General features: G+C 41.8%; 1 protein-coding gene across 2 annotated transcripts in view; it reads left to right on the top strand.

Annotated features, from left to right (window-relative positions):
• The window catches only part of LOC117381576 (polypeptide N-acetylgalactosaminyltransferase 10-like), a 131,084-nt gene that overhangs the window by 71,525 nt on the left and 34,606 nt on the right, over nucleotides 1-24,953 (top strand). For both annotated transcript variants that reach the window (XR_008648940.1, XM_055226636.1), the window contains exons 2-4: nucleotides 5,735-5,837; nucleotides 6,454-6,592; nucleotides 15,169-15,335. Coding sequence is in view for 1 of the 2 variants with exons in the window: in XM_055226636.1 (XP_055082611.1) it covers nucleotides 5,735-5,837; nucleotides 6,454-6,592; nucleotides 15,169-15,335 (409 nt within the window). In the remaining variant the exon portion in view is untranslated. The remainder of the gene's footprint in view (nucleotides 1-5,734; nucleotides 5,838-6,453; nucleotides 6,593-15,168; nucleotides 15,336-24,953) is intronic.

The following is a 24,953-nucleotide window of genomic DNA, read 5'->3' as shown; positions in this document are numbered from 1 at the left end:
CAGAGCTTCCGCCATCTGCTCTGACAGCTCTTTTTTTTATCACTTTACCACCTTTTCCTCGTCTTTATCTCTTTGCGTCCGCCCACGATTCTTTCCTCTCCAAACGTGCGCCTGTTTTCTGAAGCGTTTTTTGTGCCTTTCCTCGTCGGCTCCTCCGGGTTTTCCCCAGAGGGATCCTGGGAATGCGACGCCGGCTGAAACTTTCATCAGAGGGAAACGGGAGAGCGGAGGTGTTTTTTAGCAGAGAAACGCGCCCTGGTGTCAGATATCGGCTTTAACGTATCGGTTGGGTCGATATCCCCGTTGAACTTATAACCCGATGTAATACGGCGGTTTAGCGGCGGTTTACGCAGAAAGTCTCGTAATATTTAAAGTTTTATTTACACAAAGCTGCTCTGTGGTTATTTGAGAGACTAAACTGAACATTTGGATCAGTTTGGGTTTGTTTTATTTTTGTTTGAAGAGAATAAGTGATGTTTTCAGTCACTACTGCGTCACTACTGCATTCTACTGCGTCACTACTGCATTCTACTGCGTCACTACTGCATTCTACTGTCACTACTGTGTCACTACTGCATTCTACTGCGTCACTACTGCGTTCTACTGCGTCACTACTGCGTTCTACTGTGTCACTACTGTGTTCTACTGCATCACTACTGCATTCTACTGCGTCACTACTGCGTTCTACTGCGTCACTACTGCGTTCTACTGTGTCACTACTGTGTTCTACTGCATCACTACTGCATTCTACTGCGTCACTACTGCGTTCTACTGCGTCACTACTGCGTTCTACTGCGTCACTACTGCGTTCTACTGTCACTACTGCATTCTACTGTGTCACTACTGCATTCTACTGCATCACTACTGCGTTCTACTGCGTCACTACTGCGTTCTACTGCGTCACTACTGCGTTCTACTGTGTCACTACTGTGTTCTACTGCGTCACTACTGCATTCTACTGTGTCACTACTGCATCACTACTGCGTTCTACTGCATCACTACTGCGTTCTACTGCGTCACTACTGCGTTCTACTGCGTCACTACTGCGTTCTACTGCGTCACTACTGCGTTCTACTGCGTCACTACTGCATTCTACTGTGTCACTACTACGCCCTGCTGTGTTCTACTGCATTCTACTATATCCTACTGCTTCCTACTGCATTCTGCTGCATCCTACGGCCTCACTACCACATCTCTACTACATTCTACTGCATCCTGCCGCATTCTACTACATCACTACTCCATCCTACTCCATCCTACTGCATTCTACTGCGTCACTACTCCATCCTACTGCATTCTACTGCATCACTACTCCATCCTACTCCATCCTACTGCATTCTACTGCGTCACTACTCCATCCTACTCCATCCTACTCCATCCTGCTGCATTCTTCTATATCAATTCAATTCAGTTCATCATTATTTCAGACTCGTGGTCCATTTAAAAAAAAAAGAAACAACACAAACAATAAACATCTGTGTTTTAAAAAGACAACCACACCAAAGTCGTGACAGTATCATTTCATTTCTTGACTTATTCAGTCTGCGGTTAATCCTGTACATTAAAGTTCTCAGTGCAGCTTGTGTTTTCACTCGTGCAGTGACAAACGTTTCAGTCGCTCTGGTCCATCGTGGCCTCCTCGGTCGTCGTTATGATCCACCTGCCCCACTGGAGACTGTCCAGAGGGGGCAGTGTGCAGTGATGTGATGATTTAAATAACATTAACTTCACATCATCAGAGCATGAACCGAACTTGAACAGAAGAGAATGAGCTTGAGCATCCAACATCCTGCACCGTCTATAAACATCATCATCATCTGCCCTGTCCGTGACGATACGCCCAAGATATTTAAGTTTAGCTGTAACATTCAATACAACATTAGACAGGAAAAATCAGGATACTGCATGTGTTTATCCTCTTTAGTCCTACAAATCACGATCACGCTCTTAGTTACGTTATACTTGATGTCATACTCAAACTCGGAGCTCGAACTAAACACAACCACGTCGTCTGCAGAACATTAAATGATTAAAGACACGATTCCCAGCCACACGTCCAGTTTTACATCTTTTGAGCTTTATGCAGTTCATCTAAAAACAAGTTGAACAGAACTGGGGACGGGATTCCTCCTCGTCTAACCCCATTGGAGACTTTCATAAATAATTTTCGGTGATTCACTCGGTTCACACGGTGTCAAATGCCTTGGATGCATCTAAAAAAACACATAAAAACTGATGAGTTCTGCCTCCTGTATTCGTCAATAATCTCTTTTAGAGCAAATATACACACGAGCCTTAAACCCAAACTGATTGTCTGTGGGTTTAATACAGTGGGAGATCCTGTCCAGCAAGATTAATTCAATATTTTTTGACACTATACTGACCACAGCTATAGATCTGTAATTGTTCGAGCTGCCAACTTTTCCAGTTTTATCTTTAATGACAGGGACAGTACAGTTAACAAACAGTCAGGTAAAAATCCACGAATAAGGAAACCCGTGAGGCAGATGGAAGCAGCGGCGCTAACCTCTAACCTCACACGTGCAGATTCTAAATGCTCTGCTGAAACGGCGTCCTGCCCACTGGCCTCATTATTAGACAGTTTGGTGACGACTTTAAGGACTTGATGTGTCAGGATTACATCTGCATGGACAACATCAGGCACAACACAAGGCTCTGAACACAGTTAAATAATCTACTGAAGTGCTGACGCCAAAGCTCCAACACGTCCTCAGTTTTAGCGACAGTCGTGTTTTTTTACTTCTTTCCAAAAGCCAAACGTGTTGTTGAGAGAGAGTTTTCTGGCCAACGAGTCCGCTCTTGGTTATAAAACACAAGGCAAACTTATACGGAGCATTTGCGACCCGCTTTTGTTCGTACACAGGCCTACATCTTGGTCTTCCCGCCTCTCGTGCCTTAAAACTCAGCCACATGGACATTCCAGCCCGGCCGTCCGTCTTTAGATTTTGTTTTGTGGCGAGTTTCACTTGACTTAAACACTTTGACAATGTCCTCATACATAGCACTGATGGCTGCTGCCTACTGCCTCCTACGACATCCTACTGCATCACTAGAATATCACTACTACATCCTACCGTATTCTACTGCATCATTACTACATCTCTACTGTATCACAACTGCATCCTACTGCATTCTTCTATATCCTACTGCATCTTATTACATCCTACTACATCCTACTGCATCATTAGAATATCCCTACTACATCTCTACTACATCCTACTGCATCTTACCGCATTCTACTGCATCATTACTACATCCCTACTACATTCTACTGCATCACTTCTACATTCTACTGCAATCCTACTGCATTGTACTACATTCTACTGCGTCACTACTGCATTTTTATTACATCCTACTACATCCTACTGCATCCTGTATTCTACTGTATCCTACTGCATTGTACTACATCCTACTGCATCACTACTGCATTTTTATTACGTCCTACTACATCCTACATGGAGCACATAATGGTCACTTACATTTTGCAGTTTTAAATCGTCTTTTTTCAGCTTTTAACCATATTTTTGACCAACTTAGTCTTTCTTGTCTCTGCGTTTGACCCGTCCGTCTTTGACCCGTCCGTCTTTGACCCGTCTGTCTTTGACCCGTCCGTCTGTGATCCGTCCGTCTTTGACCCGTCCGTCTGTGACCCGTCCGTCTGTCGGTCGGAGCAGTGGGACTCAGGGGACGGGTGAAGCTTTTTACATGTTGAGTCTCATCATATTCTATTATTTAAGACGTTGTAAACGGCCTTCAGTTATTTTATTTTATTTTATTTTATTTATATTTAACTGTAATTACATAATGACCCTGCTTTGAAAGAAACTCAAGAGTATCGTGTTTCATAAAAATCCTCGACCTCGATCATTAAAAACACAAATGAGTTTAATTCATTTGAGTCATTTTACCTGTTGTTTTCTGTTTTGCCGCTGTACCGGGCGGTTTGTCATTAAAGGTGGAACTTTCTTGGTGGGGAGGAAGGGGGAGGACGCATCACCTGCTCGTCTCCATGGAGATGTCATTGCTTTGCCTGGAATGTTCCACTTTATGGCATTAAACTTCTCCACGGAGTCACGCAGTGGAGTTACAGGACTGATCCGAGAGGCGGGCTCATAGTAAGAAACGAATGAAAAATGTTTCTAGAAAAAAAGTCATGTAATTGGATAAATGCAGGTTTAATGCTTTACTGCGGAACATTCCAGACAAAGTAAAAGCATCTCCATGGAGACAAGCAAGTGATGTGCCACTCCCCTTCCTCCCCGCTAGAAAACTTCCCCTTTAATGCCCACAAACCGTCCCGTTTATCCCGTACGGCGTTTCCTCTTCGTTCCGTCCAGTTCTTAATAGGGGGATGACAGCGGTGGTGTCTATGGTAAATTTCCATACTAGTTGCTTTGTCAGATGTGATTAATCGTCGTGGTATTTGATCTGAGCGACTAATTGCCTCGTTTTGTCGTGTTCAAGCGTCTGTGCTATGATCCTTTAATTGAGAGCTTGTGTGTGGAGAAAATGGAAAACACAGCGGTCCCGTCTGAATTCACCGCATCAACATTCAGCCCACGGCCCGGACCGGGGGCGTGCACGTGGAGAGGGCCGCGCACGTGGAGAGGGCCGCGCACGTGGGCAGACCGGGGGCGGCGGGCGCGCACGTAGACATGGGCGTGCACGTGGGTCGAATAAACCCGGTGTGAGGAGTGTGGTGTGACGGTGATGGAGGCACAAAGGGAGGCACAAAGGGAGGCCCGCCGCCGCCGCCGCCGGAGCTCAAAGACGTCAGTGTGAAAAGTGTTTTATACGTTTTACACGCTTTACGTGTCGTATAAGATGCAGATTTAAGAAGTCGGGAGTTTGGAATTAAAAAAAAAAATCTGTTGTCTCCAGTTTCAGCCTTATTCAACCTTTAATGGCCCTACTGTCTCGCCCTATTCAACCTTTAATGGCCTTATTCAACCTTTAATAGTCCTACTGGCTTGCCCTGTTCAACCTTTAATGGCCCTATTCAACCTTTAATGGCCCTACTGGCTCACCCTATTCAACTTTTAATGGCGCTATTCAGCGTTTAATGGCTCTACTGGCTCACCCTGCTCAACCTTTAATGGCCTTATTCAACCTTTTAATAGTCCTACTGGCTTGTCCTGTTCAACCTTTAATGGCCCTACTGTTTGCTTTTGGCATTTTCTGTAATCATGATTCCATTTGCGACATATGTAAAATTCTGTTTGATTGTCATGTTGAGGAGACAGTGGCTCAGTTGGTAGAGCGTTCGTCTGCTGATCTGAAGGTTGACGGGTAAAATCCCACTTTTGACGTAAATATGATCGGTCGAGTGTCAGATCCACGGACCACGGACCGCCCGCCCGCTCCTCTGATCGGTCAGTCACGTTCAAGTAGCAGCTTAACGCGCCGGAACACAACTCCAGTTTGTGTGTTTTTGAGGATGTAACTGCATTATAGTCGTTTTATAGTCGGTTTTGTTTTATTTTGTGGTGTTTGAGGCTTTTATTTAACACTTTGAAACATTTTTGGTTAAATTATAAATGTTCTATTCAGTTTAATTTACCGGTAAACATTAATCCAGTCGTTTTATTTTCAGTTAAAACTTAAATTAAATGATCATCTCTCGTCTTGAACTTAACATGATTTTCTTCTCAGTAGATTTTTATTCAAATCTACTCGATAATTAAAGTTGTTTTTTTGTTTTGTTTTGTTTCAGGGGGTGAATCGCGTGGCCAAAGACTCTCCTGTGGGCGGAGTTGGAGCGCGGAGAATCGACTGGCACGACCTCGACGCCATCAAACGGGACGCCGCCAGAACAGGTTCAGAACTTCAACTTGTCCACAGTCAAATGAAGCTAACCCAGGCTAGCAGTTATAGCGGCTAATTCAGAGCCGAGTTTCATATTAGGAATTACGACCGTGAGTATCATAGCAACCGACGAGCCAATCCAGCGCGAGGATGTTGACAATTATTCTACATGTTTTTGTCTGTAAAACCCCTCACCACACACTTTATACACTTTTCTCACACAGGCGTTAACATTTTCTCACATTTCTCTCTCGTTTAAACTCTCTCAAAGTTCAAACCTTCGTAGGCGTCTTTGTCGGTGCAGAACGTTTCATCGACATTGTGGGTTTTGTCGGGGAGAAAACAAATCGCAAACGTACAGCACTTCAGAGTCACACTGCGATCCAACGTTTATGTAAATTTGTGTGAACACAGTGCACGTTTACACACTGGAAAAAAAACAAAAGCATGAAAAATTGATCAAAAAAAATCCGTGAAACAGCCAGACCACGAACGGTGAACCACGATATAGTGACAGACTCTATTGTACATTTCAAATCTGTGAAACCGCCGTAAAATTGTAGTAATAATCATCAGAATTCCTGAGCTGTGTCAGGTCCTTCATAAACACTGACGTGTCGTGTTCAGGAAACGGCGAGCAGGGGAAGGCGTTCCCTCTGAGCGACGCAGACAGAGTGGACCAGGCCTACAGAGAGAACGGCTTCAACATCTACGTCAGCGACAGAATCTCACTCAACAGGTCCCTGCCCGACATCAGGCATCACAAGTGAGTACTACTGCAAGTACTGCAAGTACTGCAAGTACTGCAAATACTGCAAGTACTGCAGATACTGCAAATACTATAAATACTGCAAATACTGCAAATACTGCAAATACTGCAGTACTACACACTATACACGTGATACACAATAATACAATACTAATACAACCATAGTAACCATAACAACAGGTCCCTGCCAGTAGAATATTTCCCTCTTCCTCTTTCTCTTTCTCTTTCTCTTTCTCTTTCTCTTTCTCTTCTTCTGTGTAAATGCTTCACTCACATCTCACTCATTCAAACAAACAGTGTGGAACATTAGTTCTACAAACCAATCACAGATCTGATGACACGACACTCCAGAGAGGAGGAGAGAGGAGAGAGGAGGAGAGAGAGAGGAGAGAGAGAGGAGAGAGGAAGAGAGAGAGAGGAGGAGAGAGAACGATGGAGGGAAATAGAAAGGGAATAAGGAAGAGAGGAAAATGAGAGAGACATGTGGAGAGAAAGAGAGTAAAAAATAGAGTGAAAGAGGGGGGGAGAGAGACATAGAAAGGGTTGGAAGAGAAAAAGAAAGGAGGAGAGATGAGAGGGAGAGAGATGTGGAGAAAAATATGTAATTGTGATTTTTCTGACAGACGTTGGTTGAGATTCGTTCACAAAGTTCACATTTTAAACACGTCCAGAAGAAATGACAAGACGGAGCTGACAAACGACAAGAATCACACACGGGGAGGGCATCTGACACACGGGGAGGGCATCTGACACACGGGGAGGGCATCTGACACACGGGGAGGGCATCTGACACACGGGGAGGGCATCTGACACACGGGGAGGGCATCTGACACACGTCTCGGCCGCTCTGTGTTCCCGCGGCGCGTCTTGAGCGTCCGGGCGTCGGACGCTCTGTTCCCTCGTCCAAAGTGTCTGAGTTGAAAAAGCTGAATTTTATGGCGTCGCAGACTCGGCTGATGTAGCGACGTCATTATCCAGAAAAGGTAGAAAGACGTCGGGTACGAACGAGCGGCGACTTAATTCTGCGACGCTCACCAGCTAGCATGACGGCTAATCACAGACCCAGACACGCCGCTGGACAACGGACGCCCTGGACAATGTGTCAAGTATTTTTCTCAAGTATTTATGACGCTCATCGGAGGTGTCTGCCTCAAATGTAAAGGCGTCCAACCAGGGGCGTCCAACCAGGGGCGTCCAACCAGGGGCGACTAGAGATGTCCCAGTAGAGGTGTCCAATTAGGGGTGTCCAAGTAGAGGCGTTCGAGTAAAGGCGTCTGACGAGAGGCGTCCAACACATTTTTGACGCCCTGGTCAAAACGCACCATAAGACCACATGGACACACAGGGAGGGCATCTGACACACGGGGACATTTCAGGGTTATCAGTTTTTATGCAGAATGAGACGTGTTGGTGTTTGTGGAGTAAACTGCGGGACTAAAGTGCTTCACATAAACGTCGTTGGCTCTGGGGTCTCTTCAGCTCCGTCTAATTTAACTCCATCATCGTTTTTTTACGCAATTTTAACAATGAACGAATCAAAGAGAATAAAAGCCCGAGGAGCCGAATTTCAAAATAAAGCTCCGTTTCTAAACATTCCTTTGACTCATTAAGTGTCTTTAAACTCGGGTCATAATAGTTTTTACCCGTCACATAAAACCCGCCGAGGAGCCGTCTCACTTTTATGGTGCATTGTGGGATACTTGAGTGCACTTCACATTTACAGCGACGCTCTGCATTAGCATAATTCTATAAAGTGCCCTCTGTGGAGATCATTATGTGCTTTTTGATCCATCTTGTGCCCCGTACTCTGATTTGTACGTTCATTTCATTCCAAAAAAACACGTTTAGTTTTGTGTTTTCAGGTTTAACTCTCAATCTTTCAGAAAAGTCACGTTGTGGGACTCAAGCACGTTTTTGTACATCAGAAATCGTATTTTTTCAAACTTTTTTTGTGGTTTAATTGACTCAAACAACGTCTCAGCTCATGATCCGTATTTGAACATGTGTATTTTTATGAATCGCACAAAAATGACACAGAAAAAAGCACAAAAACAGACACACAAGCCTGTACATGTCGATATTCACACACGTTAGCTTTAGCCTCACGTTAGCTTTGGTCCTCACGTTAGCTTTAGCCTCACATTAGCTTTGGTCCTCACGTTAGCTTTGGTCCTCACGTTAGCTTTAGCCTCACATTAGCTTTGGTCTCACGTTAGCTTTGGTCCTCATGTTAGCTTTAGCCTCACATTAGCTTTGGTCTCACGTTAGCTTTGGTCCTCATGTTAGCTTTGGTCTCACGTTAGCTTTGGTCTCACGTTAGCTTTGGTCTCACGTTAGCTTTGGTCCTCACGTTAGCTTTAGCCTCATTTAGCTTTGGTCCTCACATTAGCTTTAGCCTCACGTTAGCTTTGGTCCTCACGTTAGCTTTAGTTTCAGATTAGCTTTGGTCCTCACGTTAGCTTTAGCCTCACGTTAGCTTTAGCCTCATTTAGCTTTGGTCCTCACATTAGCTTTAGCCTCACATTAGCTTTGGTCCTCACATTAGCTTTGGTCCTCACTTTAGCTTTAGCCTCACATTAGCTTTAGCCTCACATTAGCTTTAGCCTCACGTTAGCTTTAGCCTCACATTAGCTTTGGTCCTCACATTAGCTTTAGCCTCACATTAGCTTTAGCCTCACGTTAGCTTTAGCCTCACGTTAGCTTTAGCCTCACGTTAGCTTTAGCCTCACATTAGCTTTGGTCCTCACATTAGCTTTAGCCTCACGTTAGCTTTAGCCTCACGTTAGCTTTAGCCTCACATTAGCTTTAGCCTCACATTAGCTTTGGTCCTCACGTTAGCTTTGGTCCTCACGTTAGCTTTGGTCCTCACGTTAGCTTTAGCCTCACATTAGCTTTAGCCTCACATTAGCTTTAGCCTCACGTTAGCTTTAGCCTCACATTAGCTTTGGTCCTTTCATTCCTGATGTTTTATCATAAATTTGTTCTTTTCAGTCCAAATCTGTCCAGGAGTGTGTGATTTGTGTTCCGTTTCGTGCCGAGTGGACGTGTTGTGCTGTCGTCAAACCCTGGAGTGTGTGACACATTAGCAGCAACAATTATTTCTCCGCGCTGATAGTTTTTTTGGCAGATAAACGGGTTACGGGAGTTGTACAAACGTTAGCACATTCAAACCCGTCTAGATCCGTTTTTGAACCTCCTTTTTCTCTGTTTTGAGGTACTTTTGCGTAGAATACATGGATATTTCGGGCAACGCAAATGTAAGGCGACTTTTCCCGTTGAAGCCCACGAAAACCAAGCCGTAAACGTCCGATATAGAACTACGAGCGTCTTTGGGAATGACGATAAAAAAAAAGCGTGTCGGTGTAAAAATATAAGCGCAAATATGACTCGCTGAAGCTTTTAATAACGACAATAATGATCGTTTTTGATGTTTCTAAACTGTCTCAAATTGGTCCGTTTGAACGCCAACGGTCGGTTTATACGCCATATTTATACGAGTAAAAATGTCGGGAAACGTGTCTTGCCCGACGACCCTTCTTCAGCCCCGTTTATGTTTGTCTGATCAAATGAAACTTAGGCATGGGACGATATCGAAACCCGCTCTCGATATAAACCTCGTTGTCCGCGTGATCCCTCAGTCGCCGACGTCCGATCCGTAGTAAAGACTCTAACCGCTCCCTTGAAGACGCCGAAGTTCAGATCTGAGCCAGAGAAAAGAAATGGTTTGAGAGGAGAGTTAAAGAAGCTATTTTTGTTGATTTCATCCTCAGACTCGAAGCAAACAAAAGGAAACGAGAACAAAAGGAGGGCCATTAAAGGTTGAGGAGACGATAGTTTTTTTTACAGTTTCAGTGTCGTTAGCGCCTCCTTCAGACAGATATAAGGCAGTGTCCAGTAATAATCTGACCGGAATTGAAGAAGCGGATTGGACGAGCAGCAAAACGTCTTCACTCCTTCAACGATTTGTCCAGTTGACGGATTTAAACTTCGTCTTTTTGCTGTAAACGTCATCGGTTGAGCGTCAGATTCAAGGATCCACAGGTTTGGGGTAAAGAGCTTTTTGCACGATTCGAACGTGGAAAAGACCGTTTACCGTTTAAGAACTTAGACATCACTTCGTACAAGAGCTGGATGTACGGCGGGTCGGTTTTGTGCACAAACTCGAACAAAAAAAGGAGCATTTTCGCTAGCATGAATTAAAATAGGCTAATATTTAAAAAACAGATGAGACACGAGATGCGTCGCTCTGCCAAAAATCAGCACATTTCCATTAAAAAAACAAAGAAGTTCGCCAAGAAAGAAAAGTCAAAAAGCACAAAAAAAAAGTGTCTGGTGTGAGCGGGTTAAGAGAAACGGCGTTCAGGAGAGAAACGGCGTTCAGGAGAGAAACGGCGCAGGAGAGAAACATAGCGGGATACATTTGTTGTTGTGGTGGTGGTTTTAGTTGAAGTGAGACGTGGGCGGCTGCAGTGGAAGAGTAAATGAGGACAAACAAACAGGTAAAACAAAAGAAAAAACAAAAACAAACTTTGACTTGTGTGACTTTGCGACATTAGTTTGTTAAATAATTCGCATATGACGTAATCAATCTGCCCACACAAAGTCCTAAAGTGTTCATTAAAATGTGAGACTGCGGCGGTGCGTTTCATTAAACCCGTAACTCGTTTACTCGTGGAATCGGCGAAGTGACGTTAGGTCGAAATAAACGTGTCCAAATGTTTTTGTAGAGTCTTGAAATACGCCTTAAATTAACCGTATCGCGCTCGTGTCGCTCTGTAGTCGTAAACTTTGACACTCGTGGATCAAATACACTGGTCCCTCGTTTATCGCGTTCTAAAAATAAACCTCAACGGGCGAAATCCGCGCAGTATCAGCTTTATTTTTTACATTTATTCTCTCTGTTTTTGTCTGTAAAACCCCTCACCACACACTTTATACACTTTTCTCACACAGGCGTTCACATTTTCTCATTTCTCTCTCGTTTAAACTCTCAAAGTTCAAACCTTCGTAGATTTAAAAAACAAAATCACATTATTTTCCTCCTTCTTTATGTAACAAACCGAAAATTCCTGTATTCCGTAATGGCGCCCCCTACAGCTGCGTAACTTCTACCTCCTTCGCTAGCTTGTACAGAAGTCTAACTTTTTTCTGCAGTGGTTAGCGTCTTTCTCGACCTTTTGGTTACGTCTTTGTCGGTGCAGAACGTTTCGTCGACGTCGTGGGGGTTTTTTTGTCGGGGAGAAAACAAATTGCAAACGTACAGCACTTCAGAGTCACACTGTGGCGCTTAAACCTGATCAAAAAGACAAAGCATAAACACAAAATTTCCCAGTAGCGCAAAGAAAAAATATAGTTCCACCTTTACCGAAGTTGAATTTGGAGTGATTAATGTTTGAGTTACTCTTTAATCGTTTATTTTCAAGACGCCATTTTGCCGATTAGTCTCTGTTTTCGCCTCCACTGTGACGTACGCACTTTGTTCTCCGGTTTTCTTAATCGGTGATACTCGTGGGATTCGGCAGCGTTGCGTTTCCATCTTTGTATAAATAATAAAAAGATAAATAAATCCTTGCTTGCTAGTGCGGCGTGCGGCTGTCCATTAGGGGGCGCTTTGTCGTGATGACGTTTACGGTGACGTCCGCTCCCATTGGACACCACAGTTTTCTAACGCACAAATCAAATTAAGTCGTTTTAGATGAATATTGTGATTTTAAACGTGGAAATTATAACACAATGATCCACGAGTGTCACAGATTTTAACTATAGAGCGACACGAGCACAATGAAGGATTTAAAAGAGGCGTTTTGTGGAAAAAAAAAGAGTTTGTGCTTGGTTTTTCATCATCAGGTTCACTCCGTCATATTTGGAGTGATTCAGTGATTTGTTTGTTTGAATAATCTGTTTCTTGCCTTGAGCGAAGGTCAGAGGGAAGAGGGACTGAAACGTTTATAAAAATAATAAAAGAGCGACACAGTGTGCATTGGTCTTCTTGAAGTTTCCAGGCTTGAGTACTCCGTTTTTTGTTTTTGTTTGTCACATTCCCCCGAACCCCGCCCATCGAAATGCAACTCTGAGCGAACGAATGATGATGCAACACAGTTAAAATCGTGTTAAATCAGATGCATTTTTCTTCGTCTGCTCTGTAGTTGCGTCGTTTTGTTATAATTTGCACGTTTTAAATTGTAATTTTCATCTAAAACGACTTGATAAAAGAAACAAATCCACTCACTTCCGCTTTAAAAAACTGCAGCGCCCGGTGGGATCCGACGTCACCGTGAACGTCGTCACAACAAAACGCCGTGGAGCTGCATGGATAGTGTCGGATCACGTTAACGAGCCGTGGATTTGTACCAAAACGAATACACAATGCTGCAGAATCCTACACGTATCAGCGATTGAGGAAGTAAAATTGAAGAACGACGTAGAGAGAGAAGAGAGCAGCGGGTGTGCACCGGTAATGAAGAAAACGGGGATTGATCAGTAAAATAAGTGATTAAATATTGTCTCAACTTCCACGAATCACCTCCATAAACAACTTAAGACGGTAAATGAGAAAAAAAACAACAACAGTAATACCGTTAAAAGCTCTGAAAAGTTAATTTTGCAACAGGTCTGATAGAATATGTAACATAATCTGTTCTTTAAGTGTATTTATGTGGAAGTACGTCACTGTTTTCTGTAAATGAGTCCATTTCACTTCACCATAGGTCATAGTGTAAACCCAGATTATAGTGTAAACCCAGATGATATTGTAAAACCCATAGATTATATTGTAAAACCCATAGATTATATATTCTAAACCCATATATTATATCGTAAACCCATAGATTACATTGTAAAAATCCATAGATTATATTGTAAACCAGTAGATTATATTGTAAACCCATAGATTATATTGTAAATTGGTATATTATATTGTAAAACCATAGATTATACTGTAAACCCATAGATTATATTGTAAAACCATAGATTATATTGTAAACCCATAGATTATACTGTAAACCCATCACTTTTGGTAAAGATACCTCTGCGTGCTTTCTACAGATTATGAAACCTTTTATTTATTGCACATATCCATTCATCCACTTCCACTTTATCCCGGGGCTCGGAGGCGGCGCTCGGAGGCGGCGCTCGGAGGCGGCGCTCTGAGACGGGGCTCGGAAGCGGCGCTCTGAGACGGGAGGCGGCTCAAACGTCCGTCTCCACACACACATCCCGCGGCTCTTCCAGGGGAAATCCCGAGGCATTCCCGGGCCAGACGAGAGACACGGTCCCTCCGGCGGGATGGCAAATAGTTCGCAAATAATAATCTTCAGGCGTCAAAGCTTTTTTTTTTTTTTGTTAAAGTTTAGACGGTGATGGGCTCGTGTCAGGGTTTGATTGGTCCGTTGACAGACAGGTGTCGCGCTCTGATTGGTGGAGAGATGGACAGGTGTCAGTTCCAGTCTGCTCAGTTTTGGAGCAGTGTCTAGACGGAGACACGAGGCCGCGGTTCATTAGATCTTAATATTGTTTGAATGAGCTCAGCGCTGCCAAAGAAGTGTCTGGAATTTAAATCAGCGCTTTTGAATTCACACGGCCACAATCTGACGGTTTTTTTTTTTATTCGGGAAAATAATTGTGAGGGTTTGACAGGGTTTCAAAGTCGGGAGCATTTCTGAGCCAATGCGGGTTTAGCACCACTGGAAATGTGAACTTGAAATATAATTGTATTTAAAGTGCAGTGTGTAACATTTCTGCCTCCTTTGCTTGGCCTGGAGTGTTCCACAGTATGGCATTAAAAGACTGCAGACCACCCCACCAGAGGAGTGAGAGAGCAGCTTTAATGAAAAGAACTAAACAAAGATGGAATGTCTATGATAAATAATGAATAAATGAATATAAAAAACAAACAACAAAAAAAACACACCCCTCCCCAAAAATGAACAAAACTAAAAAAAATAAAAATAAAAAAATCCTTAAAAAACCCAAAACAAAACAAAAAAATAAATAAATAAAATAAAAAACAAAAGAAGGCAACACCTCCCCCCCTCAAAAATCCCTTCCCCGCAAAAAATGGAAAAAAACAACCCCCACCCCAAAAAAATAAATAAATACATCAAAAGAAAACAACCCCCCCCCCTCAAAAATCCCGTCCCCTCTAAAAAAAAAAACAAAACAAAAAAAACCTCCAAAAAAACTAAACCTCAAACAAAAAGAAAACAAAAAAACAAAAAAAATCCTTAAAAAACTAAATACAAAACAACCCCCCCCCCCCCCCCAAAGAAAAAAAAAGATAAAGAAATAACAAAAACGAACAAAATAAAACAAGCGGGAATGTCTATAAAAAACAAACAAAACAACCCCCCTCCAAAAAAAAACAAAACCTAAAAAAATAAATAAAAATAAAAAAAAATAAAAAAAAGTCTTGTTGTAAATGTCTCGTTCCAAGGATCCCACTGTGACTTAAATTGTTTTCGAATGTGTCAATCATCAAAAACGTCTTGGAGCTGGTTGTCATTCACGTTCCTTTTCTTCTTATTTGTTGGTGAAATAAAACATCTGCAGGACTAACTCTGTGTTTGTATTTTCAGCTGTGCAAAGAAGCTGTACGCAGAGAAACTTCCCAACACCAGTGTGATCATCCCGTTTCATAATGAAGGCTGGTCGTCTCTGCTCCGAACAGTCCACAGCGTCCTGAACCGCTCCCCCCCAGCGCTCATCCACGAGCTCATCCTGGTCGACGACTTCAGCGACAAAGGTACTGGAGCACAGAGACGCTTTTATGTAGCAAAACGTGATTAGCATCTAACGCTAGCCTCAGCTAAACGGCAAAACTACGATCGTTAAAACACAGAGACTCAGAGACGGGTGTTCAGAGAAACTTTGGTCAAATATAAAAGAGTCTGAATGTGTAAAGACTAAACATGGACTAAACATGGACTAAACATGGACTAAACATGGACTAAACATGGACTAAACGTGGACTAAACATGGACTAAACATGGACTAAACATGGACTACACCAGGACTAAACATGGACTAAACCAGGACTAAACATGGACTAAACATGGACTAAACCAGGACTAAACATGGACTAAACATGGAGTAAACCGGGATTAAACATGGACTAAACATGGACTAAACCAGGACTAAACATGGACTAAACATGGACTAAACATGGACTAAACCAGGATTAAACCCTGACTAAACATGGACTAAACATGGACTAAACATGGACTAAACCAGGACTAAACCAGGACTAAACATGGACTAAACATGGACTAAACCGTGATTAAACCAGGACTAAATATGGACTAAACCAGGATTAAACTGGGACTAAACCAGGACTAAACATGGACTAAACATGGACTAAACCAGGACTAAACATGGATTAAACCAGGACTAAACATGGAGTAAACATGGACTAAACAAGGACTAAACATGGACTAAACCAAGACTAAACCAGGACTAAACATGGACTAAACCAGGACTAAACATGGACTAAACATGGAGTAAACCGGGATTAAACATGGACTAAACCAGGACTAAACCAGGACTAAACATGGACTAAACATGGACTAAACATGGACTAAACATGGACTAAACCAGGATTAAACCCTGACTAAACCAGGACTAAACATGGACTAAACATGGACTAAACCGGGATTAAACCAGGACTAAACATGGACTAAACCGGGATTAAACCAGGACTAAACATGGACTAAACCGGGATTAAACTGGGACTAAACCAGGACTAAACATGGATTAAACCAGGACTAAACATGGAGTAAACATGGAGTAAACAAGGACTAAACATGGACTAAACATGGAGTAAACCGGGATTAAACATGGACTAAACATGGACTAAACCAGGACTAAACATGGACTAAACATGGAGTAAACCGGGATTAAACATGGAGTAAACATGGACTAAACATGGACTAAACAAGGACTAAACATGGACTAAACCAGGACTAAACCAGGACTAAACATGGACTAAACATGGACTAAACCAGGACTAAACATGGACTAAACATGGAGTAAACCGGGACTAAACATGGACTAAACCAGGACTAAACATGGACTAAACATGGACTAAACATGGACTAAACGTGGACTAAACGTGGACTAAACATGGACTAAACCAGGATTAAACCAGGACTAAACATGGACTAAACATGGACTAAACCAGGACTAAACCAGGACTAAACATGGACTAAACCGGGATTAAACCAGGACTAAACATGGACTAAACCAGGATTAAACTGGGACTAAACCAGGACTAAACATGGACTAAACATGGACTAAACATGGACTAAACCAGGACTAAACATGGATTAAACCGGGATTAAACCGGCACTAAACCAGGACTAAACCAGGACTAAACATGGACTAAACCAGGACTAAACATGGACTAAACCAGGATTAAACTGGGACTAAACCAGGACTAAACATGGACTAAACATGGACTAAACCAGGACTAAACATGGACTAAACATGGACTAAACCAGGATTAAACTGTGCCTAAACCGGGATTAAACCAGGACTAAACCAGGACTAAACCAGGACTAAACCAGGACTAAACCAGGACTAAACCAGGACTAAACCGTGCCTAAACCAGGACTAAAACAACAGTCTATCTGTGCATGTGACTGAGAGGTTTTCATTCTGCCTCTTCTCTTTTAATTCTCACTTTTAACCTCTTTCTCATTCTGCACTTTGAATCACTCTGCGTACGAGTCGAGAGTCGTGCCATTACAAATAAACCTGCCTTGCCTAAAAACGTCCACAGAAACCGGAGATAACCCACTTTTTTGCTCCGTGATGTGCCTCTCGTTCCCCATCCCTCCGTGAGCGTCTGGTCTGTGCCTCTCACAGTCTCCTCTTTATTCTCCTGTCACAGTAATAACCACACGGGCCCCTCTCTGCAGCCTCTGTGCCACATAATACACAGCTACACAATCAAATGGGTTTTACTGCATTTGAGCTCCAGCACAATAAGGGAAGACACTCGGGGCTCGTCAGATGGAGCTGTGGCGGACACATTCGGGGCTGAAACGGACTCGACGGCATTGTTTATTTCAGTATTGATTCGGCGAAAGCGGAGACACTTAAGGCAGTACTCGCGAAAATGAACATCACGGCTTTTATTTCCTCATCAGCTCGATAACGATATTCAAATAGTGTTTTTAATGGGCCGAAACGCGCCTGTGAATGTAGACTGAAAGCGTAAACGGATGTAGCTAACCTGTTAGCCACCGCGTTGCTAATAGGAAGTGTTCACGGGCGCGCGTACGGCTCCGATTCACTTCGCGTTTTCACTCCGCAGACTCGTCATTTTGGTCTTAAATGTTCGTATCGACCCGCTCTACATGATTCTGGGGTTTTTATTTCACAGTTTTATTCATAAATCGAGATATAAACATTAATGACAGACAAATCAGGCGCCTCCTTCCCCTGACGTCGTTCCGCTAGCGTTAGCAACAGGTTTGATTGACAGGGTTGCTAAGCGCCGACATCCTGCTAAACCAGTGGTGTGGGCGGGAGGAAATGTTAGCTTCAACAGCCTCGGTCCTGATTGGCTCTTTGGTTGCTATGATACTCGCGGTCAGAATTCCGAATATGGGAATGTTGCTAACGGTAATGGGAGCGACCTCAGGGAAAGAAGGCGCCTGATTTGTCTGTTTATAATGTTCATAATTGATTGATGTACGGACACAAAAAAATACCAGGATCATGTAGAGCGGGTTAGTACGAACATTTAAGACCAAAACGACGAGTCTGAGAGTTTTTCAGCGTAAAGTGAATTGGAGCCACAAATCGCAAACGTACAGCACTTCAGAGTCACACTGTGATCCAGCGTTTATGTGAATTTGTCTGAACACATTCTGTACTGGACAGGAGACACGGCACGGAGGAGACTGAGGGACAATGGTCTACAGTCCAACAGCCAATCAGGACGCACGACACAATGGTCTACAGTCCAACAGCCAATCAGGACGCACGACACAATGGTCTACAGTCCAACAGCCAATCAGGACGCACGACACAATGCACGTTCATACACTGTAAAAAAAACATGTAAAATTGGACAAAAAAATCCACGAAACCGCGATATAGTGAGGGACAACTGTACAGTCTACGCCAAAGATTCGAACCGCCAAACTCTACCGACTTAAGTCCATGTTCTTTTTCGATTACGGGGAAGGGGGGGGCGCTATAGTTACAGTAGTCGGCACAAAAAAATAATGTGTTTTTTGCGAGTTGGGGACAGTGATTGACAGACGGAGCGATCACTTTGACTCTCTTCAGGCTGAGAGCGATGGAGGGTGTCACGCCGCTCCTTAACTTTGATGGATTCTTCTGGACTCCCTTTTGTCCCAACCGTAATCTCTTTCCTCGCCGCAACCGACCCAAAAAAACACGCCGATATAATTCAGCCGGTCTCGGAGGAGAACCCCCGATCCCGTCCTATCATCCGCGCAAACAAATAAAGACGTTCTAACTGTGTGCCATTAATCCACGTGTTATCGAGAACAGTGACAGCGATGGGCGCAGGGGCTCGCCATAAATCTTCTAAGTATGCTAGCGCTATTAGCAATTTTCGTTTTTTTTTTCTCGAATTTAACAGCGCGGTATGTGACTTTTCTGAAGGAGGATCCACTACCTACTTGTCTCTTTATTGTGTGTACGTTTTCTTTGCACTACTGGGGATTTTTGGGGGATTATAGATACAAACAAAGTGCTAACGTGTTTAATTCTGCTGTTTATTTACTGCAGCTCATGATTTTTTTTAACAATATTCTTGATTTACGATTTACCTTTTTTGGGGGGTGGTCCTTCTTTTGGTTCATTGTGCCATAAAAGTGTCATAAATTTGTTTCAGTTGTATCGTTTATTGTCTATATTTACTTCATCTACTCTGGCTCCAATTCACTTTCTATTGAAAAACTGTGTCCTCTCTCTGTACCTGCTGCTCGTTTTGGTCTTAAATGTTCGTATTAACCTTCTACGTGATCCTGGGGTTTTTATTTCACTATTGTGTCTGTAAATCAAGATACATTCAACATTAAAAACAGACGATTCAGGTGCATTTTTTCCTGTTAGCCTTAGCAACAGGTTTGATTGACAGCGTTGCTAGGCCCCCGATCCCTGATTTGAGTCTGACCCGTTCTGGACTTTGACCCTGTTTTATTCACGTTGTTTGGTCCTGTTAGTTAGACTGTTAGCTAGCCTCGACTTTGGTATTTTAATTAGCCGTTTGCTTTATACAGGGGTTAGCATGTTTTTAGACTGGGGTGAAGAGCGGGGAGAGAGACATTCAGCAGTGCTGTAGCCATAGACTGTATAAAGAAGTGGACTAAGTGAGTGTTGACGTCACCCACAGCGTTCAGCTCCAGTCAAACGAAGCTAATCCAGGCTAGCAGTTATAGCGGCGAATCTGGAGCCGAGTTCCACGTTCGGAGCTCCGACTGTGAGTATCATAGCAACCAAAGAGCCAATCAGGAGCGAGGCTGTTGAAGGTAAAGCCCCTTCATGCCCACACTGCTGGTTTAGCCTGTTCATATCTTGATTCACAGACCCAAAAGAGAAATAAAACCCCCAGGATCATGTAGAGCGGGTTAATACGAACATTTAAACACGCCCACGATCACTTCCTGTTTGGAACGCGGCGGCTAGTGCGTTAGCTATGTCCATTTATATATACAGTCTGTGTTTTTAGCCTAGCATGCAACACTTGATTATAGTGCTTAAATATCTGTAAACTGTACCTGCCAAACTTTAAATGATCTGAAATAAAAGTTTAAAGAGTCCGTGGACAAAGCTCTTGCTGCTCTCTGTCGTCGTTTGCGGTGAGACTTGGGGCCGACGGCGGCGTCACAGACGGTTCGTCTTTACTGTTCCGCTCCGTTCTGTTTAATTGGAGCGAGCTTTGTAAATGAGAAAGTGTCTGGAGAGGCGCAGGTTTCATTAACACCTGCTGTTGTCCACAAACTGAGAGGAGCCAACAGATCTGCCCAAAGGGAGGTCGCCTCATGTCACCGAAATACAAATGTGTTTCATGAGTTTAAGTTGAGTTTTGAATAAGGATGTGCCAAGAGGACACTGGTCATGTGAGTGGACACAGGATTATTTTATTTAATTCAAGACAGACATAGTGACCCTACGTATACAGGAGGGACAAGTGGTGATAAGACACACCGAGACACACCGAGACACACCAAGACACACCGAGACACACCAAGACACACCGAGACACACCAAGACACACCGAGACACACCAAGACACACCGAGACGTACCAAGACACACCGAGACACACCGAGACACACCGAGACACACCAAGACACACCAAGACGTACTGAGACACACCGAGACACACCGAGACACACCGAGACAACATGGTTTATAGATGTAACAGCTATTTTTAATTGTATGTGATAAGTTTGTGTTGTGTGTACATCTGTGTTGTGTGTACATCTGTGTGTGTGTACATGTGGGGGTGTACATGTGTGTGTGTACATCTGTGTGTGTGTACATCTGTGTGTGTGTACATGTGGGGGTGTACATGTGTGTGTGTACGTGTGTGTGTGATATTTCTGTGTGTGTGTACATGTGTGTTGTGTGTACATCTGTGTTGTGTGTACATGTGTGTGCGTGTACATCTGTATTGTGCATACATGTGTGTGTTGTGTGTACATGTGTGTGTTGTGTGTACATGTGTGTGTGTACATGTGTGTGTTGTGTGTACATTTGTGTGTGTACATGTGTGTGCGTACATCTGTGTGTGTGATATTTCTGTGTGTGTGTACATGTGTGTGTTGTGCGTACATGTGGGTGTGTAGGGGTGTGTGTGTACGTGTGTGTGTGATATTTCTGTGTGTGTGTACGGGTGTGTGTACATGTGTGTGTTGTGTGTACGTGTGTGTGTACGTGTGTGTGTGATATTTCTGTGCTTGTGGACTCGACAGAGGACATTACTTAAATTTCGATGGGAAAAATTGAATAAAAACCAAAACAAACATAAACATCATTGGCTCCTGAGAAAACAGTTTAGCCAAGATCCATTTTGTTTTTTATAAATCGGCTCAATCACTTGATTTTCTGGCCAATTTTTGTCCAAAACCTCTGAGAATATGAAAGTGTTGTATTAAAAAGCTGTTCTGTTGTTACGTTAAATGATTAATGACACGTATAAAACTCATTTGGACACTTTTACCATCTGCTGTTTGTGTTTAACGGAAATAAAATAGACGTCCGGCCTCTGTCCTCGTTTCACTCGATATCGGGGATCGGCGGATACTTAAAGCCAAAGTATCGGTATCAGTATCAGAACTGAAAACTTTTTTGAATGGACGTCATAAGTAAAAATAAATACCACGATTAATTTCTCTTCAACATTAATGGCACCAAGTGTGAAATCCATAATTCACTTCACGCAGTTTTTATAAAAATCAAACAGAAACAGAAGAATTTGCACTTTTTTTTGACGTTTTTTTGCTGAATAGATTGAACTGAAATGACACGGATCTCACTTTTCTTATGTAACAGTTAACGAAAAATAAATAAAATAGGTTAATTGTGCGAACCTGCGTGTGCTCTGTGCCCGGGTCACACTTAGCACAGTCATTCAAGCCCCTCATGAGTGATTTCACACTTATGAGCCACTATTATGTCACAGCCGTTAAAATGATGGTGTTCAGCAAAAAAGTAAATGTTTTTAGTGATAAACTGTCACACGTGTCAGATTATTTTAAACACGGGGATTATAGAGTAGAACCTGATGGGAATGTGTCCATCAGTGAAGTAACCGAATACATGTACTGCAAATGTGTATTCTGTACGCTAATACTACGTAACTGTGTTCAGGTGTAGATGTGTGTGTGGCCCCTCAGTCGTCCAGGTGTGAAAGAGTAAATAAATAAATAAATAAATAAGTAAGTAAATAAGCAAATAAATAAATAAGCAAATAAATAAGTAAATAAATAAATAAGTAAATAAATAAGTAAATAAATAAATAAGTAAATACATAAATAAATAAATAAGTAAATACATAAATAAATAAGTAAATAAATAAGTAAATAAATAAATAAGTAAATAAATAAGTAAATAAGTAAATAAATAAATAAATAAGTAAATAAATAAGTAAATAAATAAATAAGTAAATACATAAATAAATAAATAAGTAAATACATAAATAAGTAAATAAATAAATATGTCAACTGGGCAAAAAGTTTTAGTGTTAGTTTCTTAAAACTTTTGTCCAGTTACAGATTAGATTTTTTTTTTTTTTTCACTATATAAACACCAGATAAGAGCATGGATAAAAGTACAAATACTAGTAGAGATACCAGTATAAATACCAAGTACAGATAAAAGTATAAATACCAAGTACAGATAAAAGTATAAATACCAAGTACAGATAAAAGTATAAATACCAAGTACAGATAAAAGTATAAATACCAAATACAGATAAAAGTATAAATACCAAGTACAGATAAAAGTATAAATACCAAGTACAGATACAAGTATAAATACCAAGTACAGATAAAAGTATAAATACTAGTAGAGATACCAGTATAAATACCAAATACAGATAAAAGTATAAATACCAAGTACAGATAAAAGTACAAATACTAGTAGAGATACCAGTATAAATACCAAATACAGATAAAAGTATAAATACCAAGTACAGATAAAAGTATAAATACCAAGTACAGATAAAAGTATAAATACCAAATACAGATAAAAGTATAAATACCAAGTACAGATAAAAGTATAAATACCAAGTACAGATACAAGTATAAATACCAAGTACAGATAAAAGTATAAATACCAAGTACAGATAAAAGTATAAATACCAAGTACAGATAAAAGTATAAATACCAAATACAGATAAAAGTATAAATACCAAGTACAGATAAAAGTATAAATACCAAGTACAGATAAAAGTATAAATACCAAATACAGATAAAAGTATAAATACCAAGTACAGATAAAAGTATAAATACCAAGTACAGATAAAAGTATAAATACCAAATACAGATAAAAGTATAAATACCAAGTACAGATACAAGTATAAATACCAAGTACAGATACAAGTATAAATACCAAGTACAGATAAAAGTATAAATACCAAGTACAGATAAAAGTATAAATACCAAGTACAGATAAAAGTATAAATACCAAATACAGATAAAAGTATAAATACCAAATACAGATAAAAGTATAAATACCAAATACAGATAAAAGTATAAATACCAAGTACAGATAAAAGTATAAATACCAAGTACAGATAAAAGTATAAATACCAAGTACAGATACAAGTATAAATACCAAGTACAGATAAAAGTATAAATACCAAGTACAGATAAAAGTATAAATACCAAGTACAGATAAAAGTATAAATACCAAGTACAGATAAAAGTATAAATACCAAATACAGATAGAAGTATAAATACCAAGTACAGATACAGATACCAGTATATATACCAAATACAGATACTTTTTCATTCGGTGGTATTCAGAGTACAGTTACTTTTCTAAAACCAAAGGTACACATTGCAGTACTTTATGAGGCATCGTTCACTTCAAACTGCAGAGTATTAGAGGCAAAAATCTAAATCCAGCTCCAAACTCGACGCTGTTTTTAATCCTAAATACAACTGTGTGTGAAAGTATTATAACTACTACTCCAACTACTCACGACACAGTACTCTGACTGACCCGCGAATCAGAATCCATTCCAGTTCATTTAAATCCAGGTGTATTTTTAAAGTTTTCTTCTCGTCACTGGGGTCCGTTGACTTCCATTCAAAACGTACACACTTCATATATATTTTTAAGTCGCTTTGCTAATTTTTTAACCCCACACCTAAAGTTTTTTTTCACGAAACCACAAGTACACGGGGGGAGAAATCCACGCTGTCATTCTGCAACGCGAGATTTTCTACTTCCATTTTAATTTTGTCTCTAAACACGAGGTCCTTGTCCCGATCGCCCCGCGGGACATATTTCCCCTCAATAATACTCCCATTAATCTCCCGTTCTGCCCGGGATCGCCGCGGTTCTGCAGGCATTAGACACCACCCTCGTCTGAGTTAGGAGACAGGGCGCGGGGGGTCACAGCGCCTCATTACCAGCGTTTAGTCTGCGCCGGTAAATGGGAACGAGGCTTCTTCTGGTTTACCGGCCATAAATCTCCGTAATGAGCGGGCGCCGACGTGGGCAAACACATTACTCTTTATTAGAGAGCGAATCCAGGACACGCAGAGGCTGAGACCCCATTAACCCGACGCAGAGAGCGGCGTGCTGCAGGTGAACGCGCCGCGCCACGGAGACGCTCGTTCGCACGCAGGTACTCAGAGGTGTTTATT

This window comes from Periophthalmus magnuspinnatus, chromosome 14 (assembly GCF_009829125.3).
Source record: "Periophthalmus magnuspinnatus isolate fPerMag1 chromosome 14, fPerMag1.2.pri, whole genome shotgun sequence".
NCBI classification, from domain to species: Eukaryota; Metazoa; Chordata; class Actinopteri; order Gobiiformes; family Gobiidae; genus Periophthalmus; species Periophthalmus magnuspinnatus.
This window is presented reverse-complemented; position numbering and strand designations above follow the sequence as displayed.